At 36.3% G+C, this 23,230-nt stretch overlaps 1 protein-coding gene across 1 annotated transcript in view; it reads right to left on the minus strand.

Annotated features, from left to right (window-relative positions):
* LOC122790640 (whirlin-like) overlaps positions 1–22,815 on the minus strand; it is a 464,842-nt gene extending 442,027 nt beyond the window's left edge. The window contains exon 1 of the mRNA XM_044058165.1: positions 22,603–22,815. Within this exon, the coding sequence (XP_043914100.1) occupies positions 22,603–22,794 (192 nt within the window). The 5' untranslated portion in view covers positions 22,795–22,815. The remainder of the gene's footprint in view (positions 1–22,602) is intronic.
* Between the last annotated feature and the right edge of the window lie 415 nt (positions 22,816–23,230).

The following is a 23,230-nucleotide window of genomic DNA, read 5'->3' on the forward strand; positions in this document are numbered from 1 at the left end:
TGTATAGCCTGTTTATTGCAGGGGCTTGCCAAACTGATTTCCTTCTCTTAGAGGAGTGAGTCTTGGTTTTGCTAGGGATGGCACGATCCACGTATCCTTGTAGGTGCTCATAGAGTGCATTTGTAAATGTTTCTACATCTTGGGCAGCAATATCCTTTAGTGTGGGGGCTGTGAAACTTACCACCTCTGTCTTAAGTAAGGTGAAGTTTGTTTTACAAAAGTTTTTTACTGTGGTTTCCTTAGTTGGGGGTGGTGGGGGGTGTGGACATCCAGAGTGATTAGTTTATGGTCTTATCTAACCAGTGAGGGTTGACCTCCGGTGTTGAACACCTGTCGCCCATGTTGGTGATGACCAGGTCCAATATGTTTCACCTCTGGTAGGGGAGTTTACCAGCTGATCCAGGGCATTTGAGTGGATGAATTCCAGGAAGCGCTGGGCCTGGGAGTTTGTACTCGAATAGTTTTCACAGTGAATGGTAGGGTAATTGAAATCGCCCAATATCAGGGTGTTGGGTAGGACCTTCATGTTTTCCAGTGTCTCCAGAAAGGTGGAGTGGTGGTCCTGAGTCATGGAGGGTGATCTGTAGCAGGCCACAATTTGCATTGCAGATTTGCCCGATGTTAGTTGCACATGGATGATCTCAGAGGTATCATGCTGCGCCACTAACCTGGAGGTGTAGGTACCCTTGATGAATATGGATACACCCCCTACTTTTGTGTTTCGGTCCATGTTCTGTGGCCAAAACGTGTGGTATGAGTTGTAGCCCGGTAGTGCTGGGATGCTCTCTGGAGCCTTGAACCAGGTTTCAGTTACTGCACAGATGACGTTCTCCATACTGAGGAGTGCTTTGAGCGCGTGCATTTTGAGATTTAAACTCCTGGCATTGAGTAGCATAACCCTCAGTTTTTTGTTAATTGTGCTGTTTACAGAGGTGAGTTTGACTTTTGAGCCTTGCCTAAAAAAGGCACAATGGGAGCAGCAAGAGCCTTGGCCAGTATTCGAAAGCCTAGGGGTGACAGGTGCAAGCCATCTCTTGCGAAGCAACGTGGCATATCGAGCATGTCATCCAAGGCTGACAGATACTGGATCCCCTTTGAATGACACCAGAAGCTTAGTCAATTGTTGGAATTGATAATTTTTTCTTTACAATGAGGTATCATTCTTGGTGAGGGCAGGATGCTACTCAGGGTCAGGGTCATACCAGCCTGGGCTACATGATCAGAGAGCTCTTCCATGTCTCTTTTCATATTGTCCAGGGAGGTACGTCTCAGGTCATTCACACCAACATGAACAATGACAGAGTCATATTTGTACTTGTTCTGGAGTGACCTGAGTGCTTGTGTTATGTGGTGGATTCTGTCTCCCGACAGGCAGCTAACAGTAACCTTCTGCTTGTCCAGCCTACTGAGGCGGACATCAGTGTGCCTGACTATAGAGTCACCTATTACTAGTGTGTTAGGTATGTTATTTTGCCTTAAGGGATGTGATCATGCGGCACACTGATTTTGTGTTTTGTGTGTTGTCTGGTTTGTGATGGGAGGTGCAGGTTGTTTGGGTGTCTGCTTTGGAGGTCTCTGATGCTTTTGCAGGTTTTTATTTAGAGGCCCTCTGAGTATGATTTTGTGTATTTATGTGTATTTTTTGCCAGTGCTGTTTTAGTAGGTCTGTGTGTGGCTGGAAGTGTGGTGCAAGTGTTAACCTTCTCCTCTTGACCGTCTGTTCCAGTCTTGGGTGGATAGAGCTTAGCTTCCAGTTTGGCTGTATAATTGCATCTCTCACATATGTTAGTGTTGTGTGGTAGGAGGAGAGAGGTGTCTGTATACATGAGGCAGTTGTAACATTGCCTCAGGATACCCAAATTCTCCAGCTGGACTGGAGAGTGCACCTAAAGTTGCCCTTTGGTCATGCCTGAATAGTAGAGTGAGCTGCTTAGTCACTTGGTTGGTGAGGGGTGAATAAAAAGCCTTGCCCTGCTGGGCAATCAGTGTCAGGGTATATTAGTGCTTGCTATTAGGTCTGAGAAAGTGCTGGGCTGTAAGATGCTTTTTGAGTGCTGAGGATGAGAGTTAGACTAGTTTCAAGGGAAAAACTGAAGCGGAGATGTAGTGGAACCGGGAATAATTTAACCATAGCTAACTGGCACTGCCCGGTGCGCAATACCATGCAAATGCATTTTTTTTATAGTAGGGAAATGAAAGAGAGAGAAATTAGCCCAAAATGGCCAATAAACTACTAACTTCTGGGCTGGAACCACTCCTCCAGGGACAGATAGATTGCTCAAAGCTCCCCTCTCACAAGTGAACAGAGAAACTTCCTTCTATACAAGTAGGGTATGGGCAACTCAGAAACTAGTATCACAGCCCTGAATTCAGCACTAGCCTGAAAACTGGACTATACTAGCTTAGAAAGGTGGGAAACAAGGAATTTTTGGGGTTTTTTTGTTTTTTTGAAAAGATAAGGCAAAAACAGTAAAAAATACACTTACAACAGCTTTAAACAACTACAAACAATCAGAAAAGGCTATCGCACTTTAGTGTGTAGCCTACAACAGTTAAACAAATTATTTAAACGAAAAGCAACTTTTTAAAAGTGCAGGTAGTCAAATAAGTACATTATGTGGAAAAAAACAAGCTTTTAAATCAAAATAAATGCTGGAAAATCTGCGTTTAGGCAGAAAACAGTTGAGTACAGCAAGAAAGTACAGAAAACCGATACTTAATCACTCCAAAGTCTCTCTTATAAGCTAGAAGGCTTGTATCAGTTTAAGGCTTTCTAGTGCTACCCTGTAGGATAGTTACAGGAAAGATGAGAAACAAGAGCAGATGTAGTCTTTTAAACCAGAAAGTTGAAAGAGACGGACAAACTGTCCAAATGGTCAATAAACTACAATTTCTAGGCCAAGAACCTCTTCTCTCATGGTAGACAGGCTACCTAGTGCTTACCACTACCACTGATAAGCTAGAAGGCTTTCCTCCAACACAGAAAGCCTCGCGGGGCTCAGAAGCTTACCAACCTGGATACAGCAACTCTGTATCTAGACTAGGCTAGTTACAGAAAAGGTGGGAAACAAGCACAAGTGCGGCTTTTAAACCAGAACATTGAAAGAGATGGGAAAAAACTGCTCAAATGGCCAATAGCTACAATTTCTGGGCCAGGAACCACTCCTCTTGTGGTAGATAGACTACCTAATGCTTACCACTCCCACTGATAAGCTATAAGGCTTCCCTCCAACACAGAAAGGCTTTGGGGGCTCAGAAGCTTACAAAGAGTCCTGGATACAGCAAATCTGTACCTGGACTAGACTAGTTACAGGAAAGGTAGGGAACAAGTACAAACATAGGCTTTTAAGCCAGCAAGTTGAAAGAGATGGAAAACTGCCCAAAAGGCCAAATAAACTACAATTTCTGGGCCAAAACTAACTCTTCCCATGGAGGATAGGCTACCTAGTGCTTACCACTCCCACTGATAAGCTAGAAGGCTTCCCTCCAACACAGAAAGGCTTGGGAGGCTCAGAAGCTTACTAACGATCCTGGATACAGCAACTCTGTAACCGGACTAGGCTAGTTATAGGAAAGGTGGGAAATAGACACAAGTGCGGATTTCAAACCAGAAAGTTGAAAGAGATGGAAAAATAGCCAATAGCTACAATTTCTGGGCCAGGGACCACTCCTCTTGTGGTAGATAGACTACCTGATGCTTACCACTCCCACTGATAAGCTAGACGTCTTCCCTCCAACACAGAAAGGCTTGGGGGGCTCAGAAGCTTACAAAGAGTCCTGGATACAGCAAATCTGTACCTGGACTAGACTAGTAACAGGAAAGGCAGGAAACAAGTGCAAACACAGACTTTTAAATCAGAAGGTTGAAAGAGATGGAAAAGCTTCCCAAACGGCCAATAAACTATAATTTCTGGGCCAGAACCCACTCCTCCTGTGGTAGATAGAGTTACCTAGTGCTTACCACTCCCACTGATAAGCTAGAAGGCTTCTCTCCAACACAGAAGGGCTTGGGGGGCTCAGAAGCTTAACAACAGTCCTGGATACAGCAAATCTGTACCTGGACTACACTAGTTATAGGAAAGGCAGGGACCAAATGCAAAACAGACTTTTAACCAGAAAGTAGAAAGAGATGGAAAAACTGCCCAAACGGCCAATGAACTACAATTTCAGGGCCAAAACCCACTCTTCCCATGGTAGATAGGCTACCTAGTGCTTACCACTCCCACTGATAAGCTAGAAGGCTTCCCTCCAACACAGAAAGGCTTGGAGGGCTCAGAAGCTTACCAACAGTCTTGGATACAGCAAGTCTGTATCTGGACTTGACTAGTTACAGGAAAGGCAGGAAACAAGTTTAGAATTTTTTTTGTTACAGAAAAGCAGCTAAAACAGCAATAAATACAATTCAAATTGTAGTGCAAGCCAGCACACACGAGTGTGTAGCAACACTATGGCAAATACAGTTCGAATAAATGCAATTAAATTAACAAATGACTAAAAAACAAGTGCAGAAGGCAGTAAATTAGAACGCTACTAACAAGCAGTAATAAATGCAGAGTAAGAGCAACTGAACAGATAGCACACAGAACAGCAACTAAGACAGTTACAGTAAGAGCAGCTGAATAAAATATATATATTTTATTTTTTTTTTACATATGTAAGTATATATTGCACAAATAAATAAAAATTGACTTATGTGTCTAGACCCATGAGACTAGTGCCCTATTTCAGAATTCTAATCACTGTAGGGTAGAAACAGTTTTTGAATCTTGTAGTCCTGCAGCAGATGCTATGATATCTCCTGCCAAAGCCAGATAGTTAAACAGTCCATGGGCAGGATGCGTGTTGTCCTATATTATTTTGGTGGCCTTTTGGATGCTTCTTGCAGAATAAAGATGTACCAGTGGAAGACTGGAACCTGTTACCTTCTCTGCAGTTCTATGTATCACCTTTCTTTCTGTAACTGTGCAGCTTCCAAACCACACTGTGAAGTTGCAGGTGAGGATGCTCTCTACTGCACCTCTATAGAAGGTGGAGAAAATATGAATATTAAAAAGTGAAAGCATTGGGGCACTTTCCTGACCAGTTGGCTGGTGTTTCCTGACCACGAGAGATCCTCTGATATGTGTACACCCAGGAATTTCATACTCTTAACCCTCTCCACAGTCTCACCATCGATCCTGAGTGCTGAGTAGTTTGTTCTACTTTTCCTGAAGTTGATGACATTCTCTTTAGAGATTTGGAGAACTTTGTTAGATGTACAAAACAGTCTATCAGTAGATAAGGACTCAGCAGATCATAAAGTAATATAACAAATATCCACCTCTAAGTAGCAATTTTAAATTTAGCTTCAAAAATATTTTGCCTTTATGCAATATAGTAACAGTCCCTTTACAGGTAACTATATATAATATACAACCTACACACATAACCTACTCATATGCAGACTCAGTAGCAATCGTATTTTATACACTTAAAAATCCTGGACATTCATCTTTTAAAAAACTTGTAGATATACAATTAACATGTTTTCAAACTATTTCAAAATCTGGGAAGCCCAGTAAGATGAGAGATTTTTTTTTTTTTTGTGAAGATGTATCTTTACATAGTATAAAGAGTTTCCAGTAAAATGATTCCCTTTCGGATGAAAAAAAAAACATACCAAGAAATTTTGAGGTTATAATACCTGGCATGCTTAAAAGATAAAATGGTTCATTAAAACACTTTGTTTTCAACAACTAATCTACCTAATAAACAATATAAAGAACAATGTTGACGTTCTTTCCTAAACTTGTAGATACACCTTAGGACAGCACTCTAACATATCCCTATCAACTGACATCAAATACATTATCAGCATCAATATGAAAGAATTACCACCAGAAATATACAAAGTGCTTTATTGAAAACACATCTCAAGAAAAAAGAAAAGATACTAGACTTTTTAATAAAGTTGTCCATCAATAATACATTTTACCAATGTCATAAATCAGAACAGAGAATTAAATCCATCTGTCCACTGGAATTCAAACAATTACCTTTTAAAATGAATTGGTAATTTTACCCATGCATGAACGGGCGTTCTTTTGTTGAAGGTTGTGCGTTAGGCCCGGCAAGCCAGCGCATAAAACTCTACTGCCAATCATTAGCAGACCAGAGTTCCGCTGTGGCGACCCCTAACCGGGAAAAAGCTGAAAGACACAAACAAACCCTCTTTAGATTCAGTCTGAGTCAATACCAGTTAAGGTACATTAGAAAACGTCTGGAAGAAGCTCATGTTGATCAGGAATGAACACAAGAATGGTTAAGGAGAGGAGAATTCAAGCCAAGAGACAAAAGCTTAATATTGGCAGCCCAAGATAGTGGGCTACGTATACACTGGTTTACAAAGTCCATTGAACATGTGGGAGAAACAGACAAATGTAGGTTTTGTAAAACTGAATTGGAAACAGTCGCACAGCTTGTTGCTGTTTGCCATATACTAATGGTAGAATGGCTGTATACTGAAAGGCATAATAATGTGGCAAGATTATTGGACTGGGGATTGTGCAAACATTATGGTATTGAAGTGGCTGAAAAAATACTGGAAACATGAGCCACAAAGCATCATAGAAAATGATGAAGTCTACATCACGTGGGATCAACCATTACCAACAGTTCAAAAGATAGATGCTAGAAAACCGGATATAGCGGTCCAAGAAAAGAAGACAAGAGTAGCACTGATCATCGAAATCACCACACTCAGTGGCTACAGTGTCTTGCATACAGAGAGACACAAAGTCATAAAATATCAGGATCTGCAGACAGAAATGACAGCAATATGGAAAAAACATACCCAGACAGTTCTAATAGTAGTAGGAGCAACGGATTTTATAAAAAAGAATCTACAATTGTATTTAGATATGTTACCAGTCCATGTAACCCCATATGAATTGCAGGAGGAGTCATTACTGGGCACACTGCGGGTGCTGCAAAGAGAGCACGTTTGTCTGACATCAAAGATTGAAACTATACTAATTTCATGAACTTTAATCTTACTTTGACTTAGGAATGGGGTCCATTCCCGTCATGGTATTATAAACACAAAAGATTTGGAGACATTAGAGAGTGTCCTTTTAATATTCTTCAAATAAGTATGAGCGACCTGAGCCCACACTTGTGCAGATACAAAACATGTCTGTTTGTTTAAGTCAGTAGAAGAATATTCTGGCATCTGCTTTCATTATGCATTTATTTTATAGATATGTTATTCATGAATTTTAATAAAAGGGGCTTCAAAAGTAACTCCTGGAGGATAAACTTTTAAATCCAAAAATATTTATTTAGACAGCAGATAACTAATCATCCTATTGACTTGGTATACTTTAGAGCTTAGTTAAACCCATACAAATCCTGTCCTTTAATAAAGAAATCTATCAAGTCAGATACTCTGAAGAAGTCTAAGAAAGAACAATTATAGAATTTCCTATATCAAAAACATGATCTATAGCTTGTATAACTTCTATTACTGTGTTTGTTACAAAAGCAGGTACAAAGCCCTTTCTCAACTTCTGCTAAAAGATCATTAACCTCCAAATCTAGATAAAACTATGAGTGGGCTCTTCACTCCAGCAATTTATTAAACTAGTTCAGTAATCCAATAGGAAAATGTTATTCACAGTTGAAAAGCATTTTTTAAAGTATAGGAACAAACCAAGCAATTTTCCAGTTACTAAGAAACTTAGATGCCAGAATATAACTATTAAAGGCATTTTAATCTTGGTTAAAAGAAATGGCATATACCTGATGCAGCAATCTTAACAGACCAATAATATGACTTGCAGTCATAATATGCATTTTTTTAAAGAACTTCAAATTATATCCATCAAAAATCCTCAGGTCGCATAATATGATTATTCCTAATATCACCTTTAACAACGTAACAGAGAAAGATTGTTTTTGGAAAAAATATATTTTGTCAAATCCAGTACATCACTATTAACATTAATTCTCTAACCTACTTTTTCTATTTTTCCCAATGATCTCTTTAAAAAATGGACAGCTCTATGAGGCAAACTAAACCAATGAAATCATTATTAAAATACAGATATGTTTCTGAGCTAATGAAAGCAATTCTTGCATCCATAATCCCTAAAATGCTATTTGTAATAGCCATATGATACACCCCTTTCATGTTAAAAAAGCAAATAGTGGATTCTAGCAAGTTTACATTATACTATGCCAAGTTTAAAACTTATTTCAATGCCTTAAGTCATGATTTATACCTTCTGCAGGGTTAATCTGGCTAGTAATTTAACACTAATTTAGTCTATAATTAGTAAGATAAAATAAATTACTTCTTTTAGGGGAAGAATAGTGGTTGCACAAATTAAGACCCAGTCAGTTACAGTGTCTGAACCAAGTAAAGGCAGCTGTGAAAAACTGCTGTAATACTAAACTGGTTAATAGCACAAGGCAGTTACCCTGACTGGTCTGGCAGCTGATATTGCAATTCCTGCCAACATGTAAGGTAGCTTTTCATGCAATTTTTATTTAACACAATGAAGCAACAAAAGAATAAAGTATGAATATATTTGTAGACCCATTAATATGAATGTACCATAAATAATATTTTCTCAAAGGATATTACCTCTGTATTACATAAAAAGAGGCAAGATACATTTATGAACCAAATATTTCTGCAATAAGAATGTTCCTTGCATTTTGCCAACCCTCAATTCTCTTACATAGTTATAATGCAGTAAATTGTGATTAGAAGATTTCTGATGGAATTACTGCACATTAACAAGTCAAATGGCATCAAGAATGACTCGGTCTAGGGATACAAACCTCTTCTGCAACATCAACAGAATCATTTGGAAGGACAGGTATAGCTCACAAATGGTACAGCTGTTGTGGATCACACTCCCTATCCACATAAAACAAAAGTTCATCCCTATCCATACTCAAGCACAACGTACATCTATGGATGCGGAACAGAAAATTTAACTCAGGACTGCCCCTTTCTACTAATGGACAGAGGCAGCTCCTAAATGCTTTATCCCATGCATGGGTCCCCTCACATTATCTGTGGTATGATCCCAGTTATTCTCATTAGGGGTAATATATAATTATCGACCATGGGATTGGTAAGGTCAATTTATAACCAAGTGGAATAGACTATTATGAACTCAAAAAGGGAAATTGACTAAGCTTAAAATGGCCCACAAAGGCAGCTAGCCTAGTTCTTACCTACAAACCCATGGACCTATGAAGATGAAATGTGCTTCTGTAGCCAACTTTCCACCAGTCTGTGCTTCTAATACTTCCAAATGAGATGGCTTATTGTGTGCATTTATGTAAATAACTTAAAATACAGACTTACTAAAAACAACACAGAAAAACTAGTATCTTTATGGAAATAAAGCTTTCTGGTTGTAAACTAAGTGAGCTACATTTGTTCAGTGGAGCACAAGCTATAAATGTACACACAAAACAGTGAATGTATTTCAGGGTGTGTCTTCTTTCATGTATAGTAAAGGCTTCTTTCCTAAAATCTGGCCTAAAGCAGGAAAAAAGTCAAACTCACAGAATGGAAGAAAAAGTAAATGTAAAACCAGATGAAAAACATTTGTATCAGAGAATAAAACTTAAAAAGTACAATGTCAGTTTTCACAGAATAGTTCTGTGTTAGACTGGTAGGTGTCTGCCAGTCAGATTGATAGACTCTACCCTCAAAGTCCGGCTAATATAAGGAAAGAAAATCTTGTCCATAAGGTGACAAAGTGGGGAACTAAATTCTGCTGCACAATATTTAAACCAGGCAATGGACTCTTGAAAATATACAAGCACAATAAGCATAAGATCATTTTGCAAATACCATAACAGCTTGCAACTGGTACACTCTCAAATCAGCCAACAACAGAAACCATGATAAGAATATTCCAGCCCATGCCTTCCCAGTAGCAAACCATGATAAGAATATTCCAGCCCATGCCTTCCCAGTAGCAAACCATGGTAAGGATATTCCAACCCATGCCTTTTCTAGTAGCAAACCATGGTAAGGATATTCCAGCCCATACCTTTCTAGTAGCAAACTATGGTAAGGATATTCTAGCCCATACCTTTTCAGTAGCAAACCATGGTAAGGATATTCCAGCCCATGCCTTTTCTAGTAGCAAACCATGGTAAGGATATTCCAGCCCATACCTTTCTAGTAGCAAACTATGGTAAGGATATTCTAGCCCATACCCTTTCAGTAGCAAACCATGGTAAGGATATTGCAGCCCATGCATTTCTAGTAGCAAACATGACCGTCTTATTTATTTTATTTTGAATGTGTTAACTGGGGTAAAGCACTGATTACACTGGACATATTTCAGTCATAGCCCCAGAGGGAAAGAAAAACATATACATGACATTATATACAGAGTAAATAACAAGATGCAATATATGCATATTGTAAACATATCTACAAACACTGCACCTATGAGGAAAAATACAGGCAGTTAGAAGAACAAGAAAAGTAAATGATTAGCAAAGCAAGGCATCCCAGGGTCAGTACAGTTTTTATTATTCCTTGACTAGCTAATCTGGCTGATTAACTGACTGACAACATACACCAGTGAGTACAGGACTTTTATACAGTTCTTGACAAATGCAGTCCTGTCTCTTTAGATATACATTGTGTCCTACGTTGGTCATGCAATGTGTCCTAAGTTGGTCATGCAACTATTACAAGTTATTTTAAAAGTGCAACAGCAGACTATTTTTGTAGAATTGCTATACAACAAGGTTTCCTTTTTTGTAACAAGTACAGAGTAATCATTTCTTGCTTCAGCTTGCTTTGTCATCATATATTACTGCTTAATTGTCTTATCATAACATTTCTCATAAGAAAGAGTGTTTATTATTGTTACAGCTGCAGTTTACATTATTGCTACTGTTGAATAATTCAGAGTTAATGATAATTTGCAACTTACAAAGTAATACAATATAAAAGCTTAATAAAAACTTCATATAAAATCTGCAGCATGTATATGCAAGGCACAACTGCTCCTGTCATTCATTACATAGATAATGGATGAAATAGAATAATATACATTTCCTGATTCTTTGATGTATATGGCATATATGTACATTTTACAAATCATGTATTTTACATTATTTGCATTCTTTAAATATATAGTTTAGGAATGTTTTGATAGAAATAGAAAAGAACTGATTAATACATGTTTTATACAACTTCTAATAGAAAAGCCATTCCTGCTGTTAAAATACATCAGTGTGCGTCATTGTGTGACCCTTGTTTCAGGCTGCTGTGACCTTTCCATTATTTTTCCTAACAAGTAGCTGAGCTAACAATTCTAAAAAAAAACACTGCAAAGTCTTATAGCTAACTTGCATCTGTTGTCTGACATTTGATTATTACAGGAATTATTTTCAACATAAATATTTGCTTATATTAATAATTATACCTTGATAAAGAGATGAATTATTCATAAGCTCTGTCTTATCTTGGCTGATGCTCTTTTAGCCAGGCATTGTATTTCCATGCAGCTTTTTATGTCACTGGCATTCACATAAAAGATTGTTCACACATGCTGTTCAGAGAAAATTTTTGTAAGCTGGTGTACCAACATTGCTTGAGATCCCAGTGCTATAAAGGCAATAGATAAATAATATACAAAGAGTGGCTGAAAAAAACACAAGATATATAAATATATATATATATATATATATATATATATATATATATATATATATATATATATATATATGGGTCTGCTTCACTTGACTGAAAATACACTTCACTGAAAATGAAATTACTAGGACCACTTCACTGAAAGACCACTTCACTGAAAACTCATTTGACTGAAACTCATTTTGTTGAAAGTTATATATGGCCTTTTCCCCACTGTAGTACGATCCTGGAGTTAGTATATAAATTAAGGGGGGGTGGGAGGCAAAGCCCCCCACATATGTTGGTTATATATTCTCTTCTGGAAACAGTTATTCATTGCACTTGTAAGTATCAATGTGTATATAAATCTCCACAGTCCCAATTGTAAATGTAATAAATCCAATACACAATTCGAATGACAATAAAACACTCAATATTTATTAAAACAAAAAAAACAACTGGTAAGCGCTTTCATTCACAAAGAACTTCTTCAGACCTGGTGTGGGTGTTTTATTGTCATTCGAATTGCATATTGGATTTATCAATGTGTATAGTTTAAAATGTTTGTAATATGTGGGGGGCTACGCCCCCAAAACCCCCAATGTGGAGGGCTGTGCCCCCCACCACCTTAATATATATACTAACTCCAGGATCATACTACAGTGGGAAAAAGGCCATATATAATTTTCAATGAAATGAGTTTCAGTCAAATGAGTTTTCAGTGAAGTGGACTTTCAGTAAAGTAATCCCACCGATTTCATTTTCAGTGAAGTGTATTTTCAGTCAAATGAAGCAGACCCATATATACAAGCATTATATACAGTGTGGAAATCAGAGTTGGCATGCTGAAGAATATAATCAAAGACAGAGTTGGCATGCTGAAGAATATAATCAAAGACAGAGTCAGAGCAAGGCATTTAGATGTAAGAAGGGATAGAAGAGGTTGCGTTATATGACCAAAGAGATAGCAGTTGCATTTTTCTAATGTCTTGAAATGTGATTTTATTTCTGATTAGAAAATGGGTTAAAAGGAATGATCTTTACAAAAAGAAGACAGAGGTTTATACAGTTTGGGACCAAGTACTGAGAAAACATGGCGTATGCAGTGAAGCTTAGTTCGGGGGGGGAGACGACATGAGTGGTTAAGATGTCTAAGGTTTTATGTTGATGGATCTCTGCACAGTTTAGAAGCTACTGAGGAAATGGTGTAATTCTTGACAACGTTTAAATAGTTCATAGGCAAGTAGAAATCAGCATGTTGTTTGATAGGCAGCCAGTGTTCAAAACAGAGTTCAAAGAATTATCCTATAACCATTAAGAACTACTCACAGCATTAACTACATACACATCTATCACAAGTTAGTACACTCAGCACTGCAATAATTTATAATATCAGACTAAGAAAAAAATTACACTATTCTAATAAGAACATCTATGGTACATTCAACCATTAACACAATTCAGAAAAAAAAAGATATTATACATCACTCAGCACAACCTCCCAAGGTTAGCACCAGCTTTTGATGTATATCTTAAGTCACAAATGTAATACTGCATTCAAATAACAATGATGAGTTACAATTATGGATCAAAGCTGTTTACTGGGTTTTTAGTGACCAGTTATATTTTTTGGCGAAGAATGTTATCCAGTGTAGAATTCCATTACAGTAGATGCTCTCTACAACTGCAATGAGTTTGGTCACTTAAAATAGCATGTTTTAATTATTTTAGATGAACTGTCTTACCCGGTAATGCACCAAGCAGTGAAGTCATTCATTCAGTCTTACAATACTACTGTATCAATTTGCTCAGAAAAACTACTCATTTGGTAAAGAATGAATGAGTTAATATACTAAACAATTTTTCAACTTGGTGACGCATACTAAACTCCCCATTTAAGAACCCTGATGCCCTCTTTCTGAATTGATCTTTCACAGAGTTACAGTGCTGATCTTCATTTGGCACCAAATGTTACTGCACTGAAAGTTATAAGTGGAAGTTTTATAAATGCATGTTCTTTTTATTTTATTTATTTATTTATTTTTTTTTACTTTTTGGAGGGAGAGTTGTTTTCCAATGGCACCTTGTAATGTGCTTTTGGAATTTGCGCAGTGCAGATCCCTCCTCAGATCTTTTTTCAGTATATTGTCAGGAACAAATACAAAGTGCTACTAATATGTAATCCTTCCTTCTTTATGAATAAATTGAAATTCCCTTAGCAGACGGCCATTTTGCCACTTGACTACTATCAGTCACCAGTGCTCAGCTCTAGGTTAGCCTTCGATCTCTTAAAAATGTAAAAAAGAATGTAATGCTAAGGGAATAGCAAACTAAATCAGGGATGAACTACGCAAACGCTGGAATTTACATACCTGAAGGAATTCTAAAGGCAGCAAAGAAGGCTGCCATGTAGAAAATAGTCATTTCCTTGACATACAGTTACAATGAAGAGGGTTATAATAAATAGTTATTGGGGGGTGGTAAAAGACAACATCTCTGTAAAAAAAAATATTTAGGTTTCAGTTTGAATGCAATTTTGTTTAGTTCAGGGTGTAAATGAAATGACATTGTTTCTAAGCACTTTTGGACTTCTAACCAAGCTTCATTAGGCAATCATCTCCCCTCATATTCCCTGTAATCTGAATAGTTTTATAACAAGACATATCCAATGTTCTTACTAGTGCTCTTCCATCTCTGATGTGAGCATTTCTGTACTTTTTACCCTCTACTATCTTAGTCTAGTTTCTTCTTTCTAAGACTTTACTAAACAACTGGAACATTAAACAAGTGCATACTTGCAGGAGAGACAAAATGACATTATTCTGGTCTAGTAACTTATTATGTAAGTATATACTGTAATATCATACCCAGTTAAGCAGCACATTTCACTTTGCTATTTCAGAGTCTAAGCTATGATGCCATACTGGCTTCTAATCTGATTATTTTGTTTTATTCAATTTTGTTCTTTTAGGCCTCTGACTCATTTTGTCACAACCAGTAATGCCCATCTTATCCACTGCAATTTTTAACTGTCTCTTCTTTAGTAGCCATCCGAGAAATATATACCTAAAGTGCTCCAAATATGACAATCACATTTTGACTTCCTACGCTGATATAGATACAGCAGGATGTCAGAAATCCGCATGACTAATGGTTCAGAGGTTGCTGTTTTTTTTTTTTCTTTCACTACCTAACCCTCTCTTACTGTGCTAACCCTGATATGCAACAATGTTGAGTAGAGGTAATTCATGCAATCCTTCGAATGAAAATTCTCCTGGACACCTGAATGAGGTGACTGTATAGTCATGTGCTGTCACAATCCTTTGGAGTGCTCCAGGGTGTATAACTGCAACATATCATCTTCTGCAATTAGTGAGTTACTTACATACAATAAGTCCTGCCTCCAGGATGGCTATTAGCTGTATTTAATTACCATATAGCTGCCTAGCTAAACTGATGTTTGCTGTCAGCCTTTATCAATAGCATACTTGTCAGTAAACCTTTTCTGATAGTTTCATCTAATAGTGTAGTGTATCTTTCTCCTTCACTTCTTTCTCTTAACCTTCAGTCCTCCTCATCAAAGCATAACAAAAGTTATTGCTGTTCAACCAAAAAAGTACCATCTCTGCTGTCATTTAGAATGAAAATCTGTACTTTTATTCCCACATTTTAAGAATTAAAAATCAGAAATTAGCGCTGCCTTTGACTTATACACTTATATACTGACCCATTATGAACAAAGCATCTGTATATATAAACAAAATCAGTAATCTGAAGCACTATCCAGCAAGTGCTAGAGGATATATTTGGGCTATGTTACCACTTTTTGCATCATGAAAGGTCTTATACATATCTGTGCACACTGTGTAAAATACAAGTACGCAACACTAATATACAAATTCCATGATAAAATGCATTTGTAATTACTAACAGTCCACATTATTGACATTTACTATATTAAAATCATTATACAGAATCTCAACTGCATGACCTGCATGAAATTCTAGAACAGGTTTTACCAGGGACCTGCAGGAGGTCAAGTAGCTGTCTCACCGCATTCTAGAAGTCGACAGAATGGGTGTCATCAAATTTAGTCAGTTCATCCCCTGTCAAGCAAAAGGTCATTTAAGATTTAAAACTGATGCCATACATATATTTACTGTAACATAGTATGATTGCATTACTGAGAATGCCAAGTGGCTGGTACCACCAGGTACAGACATAGGTAATACTGCTAGGTACACCATATGGAGCATCTGTGAGGATCTGTAATTGTTGCAGTGAGTGTTAAATTAAAGATCTGGGGGGGTCCTCTTAAGAGAATTACCTAAGATTACAGGTGATTAATGGCAGTAAGAGGCAGGTGTTTCTGTAAGACAGGGTCACCAACAAGACAGAAGATCTTGGTGTCAAAGTGAGTTCCAAAAGAGGCTGGTGGGGTTTTTTTTTTTTACAAAAAAAAAAATGTGACAAGGTGGCATACTCTGGTTCTAAAACAGGGAGTGTGTAATTTGTGTTTGTTGTGACCACTAGTGGAAGTCCTACAGGTTGGAGTTACGGGCCATATTTCTCTGAGCTAGTGGAGACCCAGGGAGGCGTGTTTAGCTTATTCTCTGAGATATTACCTGAAAAACTGTTTTATTTAACTAAGACATTTTAGTTATCAGAGACTTTTGGGACCCTGACACATTTGTCAGAGAATTCTGGTTGCCTGTTATCTGCTGAGTCATAAGCTGTATATAAATAGCTTTCCATTTGATTGTGACAAATACTTTTTCTTGCATTTACAGTATAACACAACTTACTAAAACTCTGCACCTGTGTGTCCAACTGCAAAATATTCTTAAAACATATACACACACACACACACACACACACACACACACACACACACACACGTGTGTGTGTGTAAGTGTGTGAACAAAGGGCAAGGCAGTACTCAGAATACTATCTGATTATATCAGGCTGACAATAGTAGACAGAATGAAACCTTGCTAAAAGTATGGAATGATGGTTTAGACTGTTTTATGATTGGCAAAGCATATACCAAAAAAAAGGGGGACACAGTACCCACTCATTAAAATAAACTTTATGGTTAACAACCCTTTGAATAGCTCTATAATTTACCAGTTTAATTGGATTAGTCCCTCGGAACTTATGGCTTTTTTCAAGTAAGACACAGGTAAAAATCATACTGATGACTGGCACTTGGTCAGTATACTGGAGAAATTGCTCTGATTTTTCAGCAAAGGGGCCATTTAGAATGTACCTTGGGATAGATGGTATTAGCATCTTGAGACTTTGCTCTGTGCAGCTTATGGAGAGAACATCCGTAATGCAGACTAAATATGTGGAACAGAGTATGACAGAAGGATTACTAGACAAAATGCTAGAAAAATTTAGTGAAGTGTTGCATTCAGAACCGACTTTGCTGCCTGACCTCATGAGAAATATAGAGGGTGAGATGCTGGTCAGTTTAATAGTAATATCAGTGGATCTGTAAAGGATAAAAGCAAAACAAGGATTAGATCAAGGTAACTAGATGATGATGGGTTGCAAGAAAAGAGATATGAGAAGATGGAAACAGACAGGAGTGGAATGAGGGTGGAGGATGCCATATCAAGAATTTTAAGATAAGTGTACAAAGCTACAACCAGAAAGAAGAAAATCTGGTAAACGGAAATACAAATATGTTATAAGTGCAGCCCAATAGCATTGAAATATTCTGTTTAGTATGGAATTTTATATTCACCGGGATGTACAATGAACCAAATTAGATCAATATTACAATATGCATTTTTTAAAATGAGGGTTATAAATCAGAACAGTATTTCATTTGAAATGTTTGTATAGAAGATTTGAAAAGAAGGTTTTTGCACTGTGCGTTCCTTTCTGTTTACATAACATGTATTAATGAAGCAGACTAATGTGCAGATATAATTGTGTAGTGATGCATTTCCTGCTGAAGATATTCTATAATAATGAGCAAATGATGTTACTTTCTAACATACCTCTTAAACTGTCCAGAATTTCACAGAATATCAAGATTTTTGCCTCATACTTTTGGTCTCTTCCTCCTAAAATTTGTGCTTTTCTGGCAAATTACTGATGACGAAAGCCACTAAATAATGGCATACATTTGAATTTCAAACATTGTATCTTTAAGAAAATACATGCTAACACAAATTGTATAATTTTAGCAACTTTAAAATAACTAAAAGACAACACCACCACTGGCCAGTAACTTATAAAAAGCTCAATTTAATACAGAAAAACTTAAAATAAAAACAATTGATTACGTGCTTTCATCCAAATACATCAGGACTTCATCAGAATCTGACTCAAAACACATACAATCCCCCTCTTTTATACAATTCACAATTAAACTAATTAACCAGCTTGTTAACAAACAAATATAATGGGCCACTACCAATGTGAAAAACAAGTTTTTCATTAAAACCATCTCTAAAATCATCTAATACAAAAAAAATACTTTATAGTTTATTAGATTTCATTGTTAATAAAGAATCAATGGAAATATTTTCATTTATACCTGGGAAATGGGTAGCATTTAATCTCATCTGCCATTTGGCTTCATTGGATTCCAAAAGTAATTTATAATTCCCCCCGTTGGGGTTAACTTGAACCCTTTTCAGGATGCCAAATAAAATGTCTTGTAAGAATGACAAATCCTTGTATATTTAAATAGAGCATTGTTTTCATTACACTTTGTTATATCATAATTATGTTCATAAATTCTCTTACAGAGCTGCCACTTCAATTTACCCACATAAAATTCTAGGTATCCCACCTCAAGAATATAACAACTTTGGGAACAGGAACCACATTTACCTGTCCCAGTATATTGCGTCACAGAATATCCAGTATCATAAGAACTTTGGTTGCTCAGTATAGCCCCCAGGTAAATGAAATTAAGGAAATTGTAAGAAGAAACTGGAACATTTTAAGAAACAGTCCTCATGTACATCACTTATTGGGAGATGAACCTGTGTTTGTGTATACGACTGGCATGAACTTGAAGGATTTGTTCAAATGGGGGTCTTATGATACTGGACATTCTGTGAATCAATACACTGGGACAGGTAAATGTGGTTTCAAAGAAGACAAATGGCAGATGAGTTTAAATGCTACCCAATTCCCAGGTATAAATGAAAATATTTCCATGCATTCTTTATTAACAATGACATCTAATAAACCATGAAGTCATTTTTTGTATTAGAGCTGGTATATCAGTTTTAATGAAAACTTTGTTTTTCACATCGGTAGTGGCCCATTATACTTATTTGTTAAGGTGGTAAATTAATTAATTAGTTTATAATTGCAAAGTGTATAAAAGAGGGGGATTGTGTGTGTGTTTTGATTCAGATTCTGATGTGTCTGGAAAAAAATCTCTTAATCAACTGTTTTTATTTAATTTTTTTTCCGTATTAAATTGAGCTTTTTATAAGCTACTGGCCAGTGGCATTGTCTTTTAATTATTTTGAGTTATTTTTTCAATGCTGGTTACTTCCTTGTTTCTAGCTTTCTAAGTTTATAAGAGCAATATTTAAAATATGTCCTTATTTTTTAGTCTAACCCCCCCCCCCATTATATTTGGCTTTGTCCAGCTTTCTTGCAATAAGAGGTTGAGAGGTGTGCTTTTTAGTGTTATAGAGATTTAAGGTAAACAAGGATTATGGTCTTGGAGTGACATAATATGATAAAGATGAAAATTTGGAAACAAACACAATGTTAGTAAACAATAACAGGATAACTGTCAGATATTCTCCTCATGCAAGAACAAGAATATTTGGTGGATACTGTCCTTATAAATAGTGTATGACTTGTGGAAAATAAAGAAAGAAGAAAATTGTACAAAATTATTTAAAAAATTTGATATAGTCAAACAGGTTTATCTAAATCACACTAAAGCAGTGGAAAAAAAGAATGAAAGAAAAGTAACCATGAAGGAAATTTGCATATTGAAGAAAATTCTGCCAAATCAAAAAATGTGAGGAAGAAATTAAAAAGAAAAAAGGGAAGGGATTTAAGTAACAGTTACAATATAGTGTACGTATGATAAACTGAAGAGGAAAAAACACTAATAATGAGGAAAGTACTAATATGGATAGAAAAGTCTCATATGGAAATAGAGAACCCCCCCACCAAAAAAAAAGAAGACAGTAGAGTAAACCACTATATAAGAGAAGGACAAAAAAAATAACAGATTTAGGAAACAATTGTGGTCATTAAGATATATCCAGTAATCATATGTCTGAAAGATTACTAACATGTATATAGTAACTAAATGGATAAAAGATCAGTGGGCAAAAATGGAGTACAAGCAGGATGTCAGATTTTTTAAATGAAAAAAAGGAATTATAATATTATTAGGATTATGATTTTTAGTTATTCCAAAAAGAAAAATGTTCTGCAGTTCCTGTCTGAATGGGAGAAAAAGAGCATATTTCCTTAGAGTATATGTAATCTATTCCCCATCAAAGGCAAACAGTTTGACATTTTTTTCTATTAAAAAAATCAAACAATGACATTTAATATAAGCAAGTGTTTTCAGGGTACGGAACTTTAACTGAGGGCTAACCAAGAAAAAAGCAGGGGGAAATTGGCTGCAAACAAATAACGGATGTAAATTTTTGGGAAAAACTACATATGCAGGTATGAAGAGTTTAATGATAGTATAATATGTTATCTAAGGCAGCATTCTGAGTGCTATTCTGTTGAGAAGCAGTAACTGGACCCTGTACTATTAGGAGCTATACCATGTTATAGATTGCTAAACATTGGGGATAAGTAAACATCCTCTTACTTCAAATTTGAGTAATCTTGGAATTTGTATATTTAAGAGTTGTGATGATGTGGTGATGTGGGGGGGTGTGAGGCTTGTGGCAATGCAAACGTACAAATACTGTTATTTTAATTACTTTGCTTTCGTCAACATTTTTTCTGTTGTTAACCATATTTTTGATAATGTGGAGCAACAATTTACTATTTTTATTGTATTACCACAAATCTGAGTTTTAGAGTAAGACAGGCTACATAAGGAGAATTAATATTCCTACTGAAATTTTTGGGAATCACAATATCACAAAAGAAAAAAGATAAACTTTTTGAAACTGCTTTATCTAAACACAGACCCTGAAATGTTCTTAGCATTGTGTGTTAGCCATAATTAGGAAAGTTTCCATATCATGGTTGACCTTTTGAATTCAGAGAATACTGTACCACTGAAGTTTTCCCCTCACAGAAGCTTCATGGTTGAAAGCAATGTAGTGGACAAAGCCACAAGCTAATGAGTCAGTCTGTGGGACTGGCTTATGGTAATTATCCATGTGTTCTCCCAGTAGCTCCCAATTTACTCCCTAGGACTACTCTAAAAGGAAAAAGTGACTGCCATAAAACACAGCAGAATGTCCTTCATTCCCATGGAAGCACTCAGTGTGCAGATAATGTATGGGAGTGTGTGTGAGCATAGATACGTGTGTGTGTGTGTGTGTGTGTGTGTGTGTGTGTGTGTGTGTGTGTGTGTGTGTGTGTGTGTGTGTGTGTGTGTGTGTGTGTGTGTGTGTATAGGTCTGTATGCATTGGGGGTACCTTTGCTAATACAAAGCGTCATCGTCTAGGCTGAAAACTAGTGCAGTCAGGCCTGAAAGCACAAGTGTTTGATTCAGAAACATGGTAATAAGCCAATAATGAGGTTTTTCTCTGTGTAGCCATATCTGTCCCTGAATCACAATTTCTCCACATCATGCTAACTGATCAAACCAAGGTGGTCAGTTAGCAAGAGTTGCAAGCATTTTAGAGAATCTATTGAGAGTGATAATTTTGAAAATATGAGGTGAAAAAAAGAATAATTCTGAGAAATGGATTGTAAAATGAAATCAAGTTTTATTGAAAACACTGGATACATGAGTACATGGACAAATGTGGTCTGATCATTGGATTTGGCTGGTTTTAATTCTCTCAGTTAAAGTGTTGCCATTAAAACATTTAAGAGTATGAAGCATAAGGCTATAGTGACTTCAATTCAGATATAACTTTCACATGAGTAGTGTGCCTCATTGGTGCTGTTACAGTTTTGTATAATAACTAATGAATACAAAATCAGCATGTAACACCTCTTAAACCAAAAACACTTTCATAAACTGATAATATTTTAATTGGACATTTTTTTCACTTAAGAGATTATGTGCACTTCTCAGACAGAAATCATTTCTAACCTAGATGTGGTGGAAAAGAGCTATAAAATAATCTGCTCAATGAAAAGCTGAAAGGAAAACTGCTTAGATGGGCCTTGCAGACGTGTGTGTGTGTGTGTGTGTGTGTGTGTGTGTGTGTGTGTGTGTGTGTGTGTGTGTGTGTGTGTGAGTGTGTGTGTGTGTGTGTGTGCACATGTGTGTGTGTGTGTGTGTGCCTGTGTGTCTGTGTGTCTACTTTCTCTTGGTCTCAATAATTCCATGTCAGAACAACATAATAATACACAGATTAAGCATCAGTATATGCTGGTATAATGTAGAAAAAGCTAAGACTGTAACTCTGATCTTTTCACAAATGTAGCTGAATATAATATAATATAATATAATATAATATAATATAATATAATATAATATAATATATGATATAATATATTTTTACTTTTCAATAGCAGTTCTACAAAGGACTCAAACTGTTGTGTTATGAAGCCCTATTTTTTAATTTCCATTTTTAGAATTACTCTGTCATATGACATAGAACATGTTTTTGTTTCACGGTCTGTATAACCTCTTAGAGCACACACAGTGACAGTATGACTTTTATCACATTTTCCCAAACACCTTTTGTTCCTTTAATATTATGCTTACATTTTTAATATTTTTTAATATTTACACGATTATTCAAATGAAATTTTAAAACAAAAATCTGCAATCTATCCATGTGCCACTTACCTTTTTCTCATCTCCCTCTTGCAGAAGCCGAAAAGTACCTTTCTTTGAACTTTCTTTTCTTTTGAGTGAATTACTGTGGTGGTCTAGCAGATCGGCGGGTGGTGACACACTTCGGCCTAGGGGATCAACCCAGCTGTAAACATGGTTGGTGACAAAACCACCTGGAATCCGTCCCACTGACTGCACAGTCATGACTAACTTTTTTGACCCCTTCAGAACCTAAAATTAAGAATACAAACAACAAATGTTTAGGTTAGTAATAAAAAATTGAATCTGTTAGCTGTATTGCCAAGATATTAAAAAGTAAAGGTATTGAAAACAGCACTTTAAAATAAATATATAAAAACAGACTGCAAGATATCAAATAAAATAGCTTAAATTAGGAAACACAAAATAAAAAAGAAACATATTTTGGAATACCTAGATTCAGAATACAAATAAAAATTAAAGTTGAATTCTCTGAAGAACTCTATGAGAATAAGAGATAGCCAGGTATTCTGAAATATAAAATTGTTGCACATAAATATAACCCCTAGTACTGAAAAGAGAAATCATATTAGGAATAACTACATTTGAAATAATTTGTGCTCCCTGTTTTCATAGGTTCATAGGTAGGTACTAGACTATT

Source organism: Protopterus annectens, chromosome 16.part0 (assembly GCF_019279795.1).
Source record: "Protopterus annectens isolate FY-2018-M chromosome 16.part0, PAN1.0, whole genome shotgun sequence".
Lineage (NCBI taxonomy): Eukaryota > Metazoa > Chordata > Ceratodontiformes > Protopteridae > Protopterus > Protopterus annectens.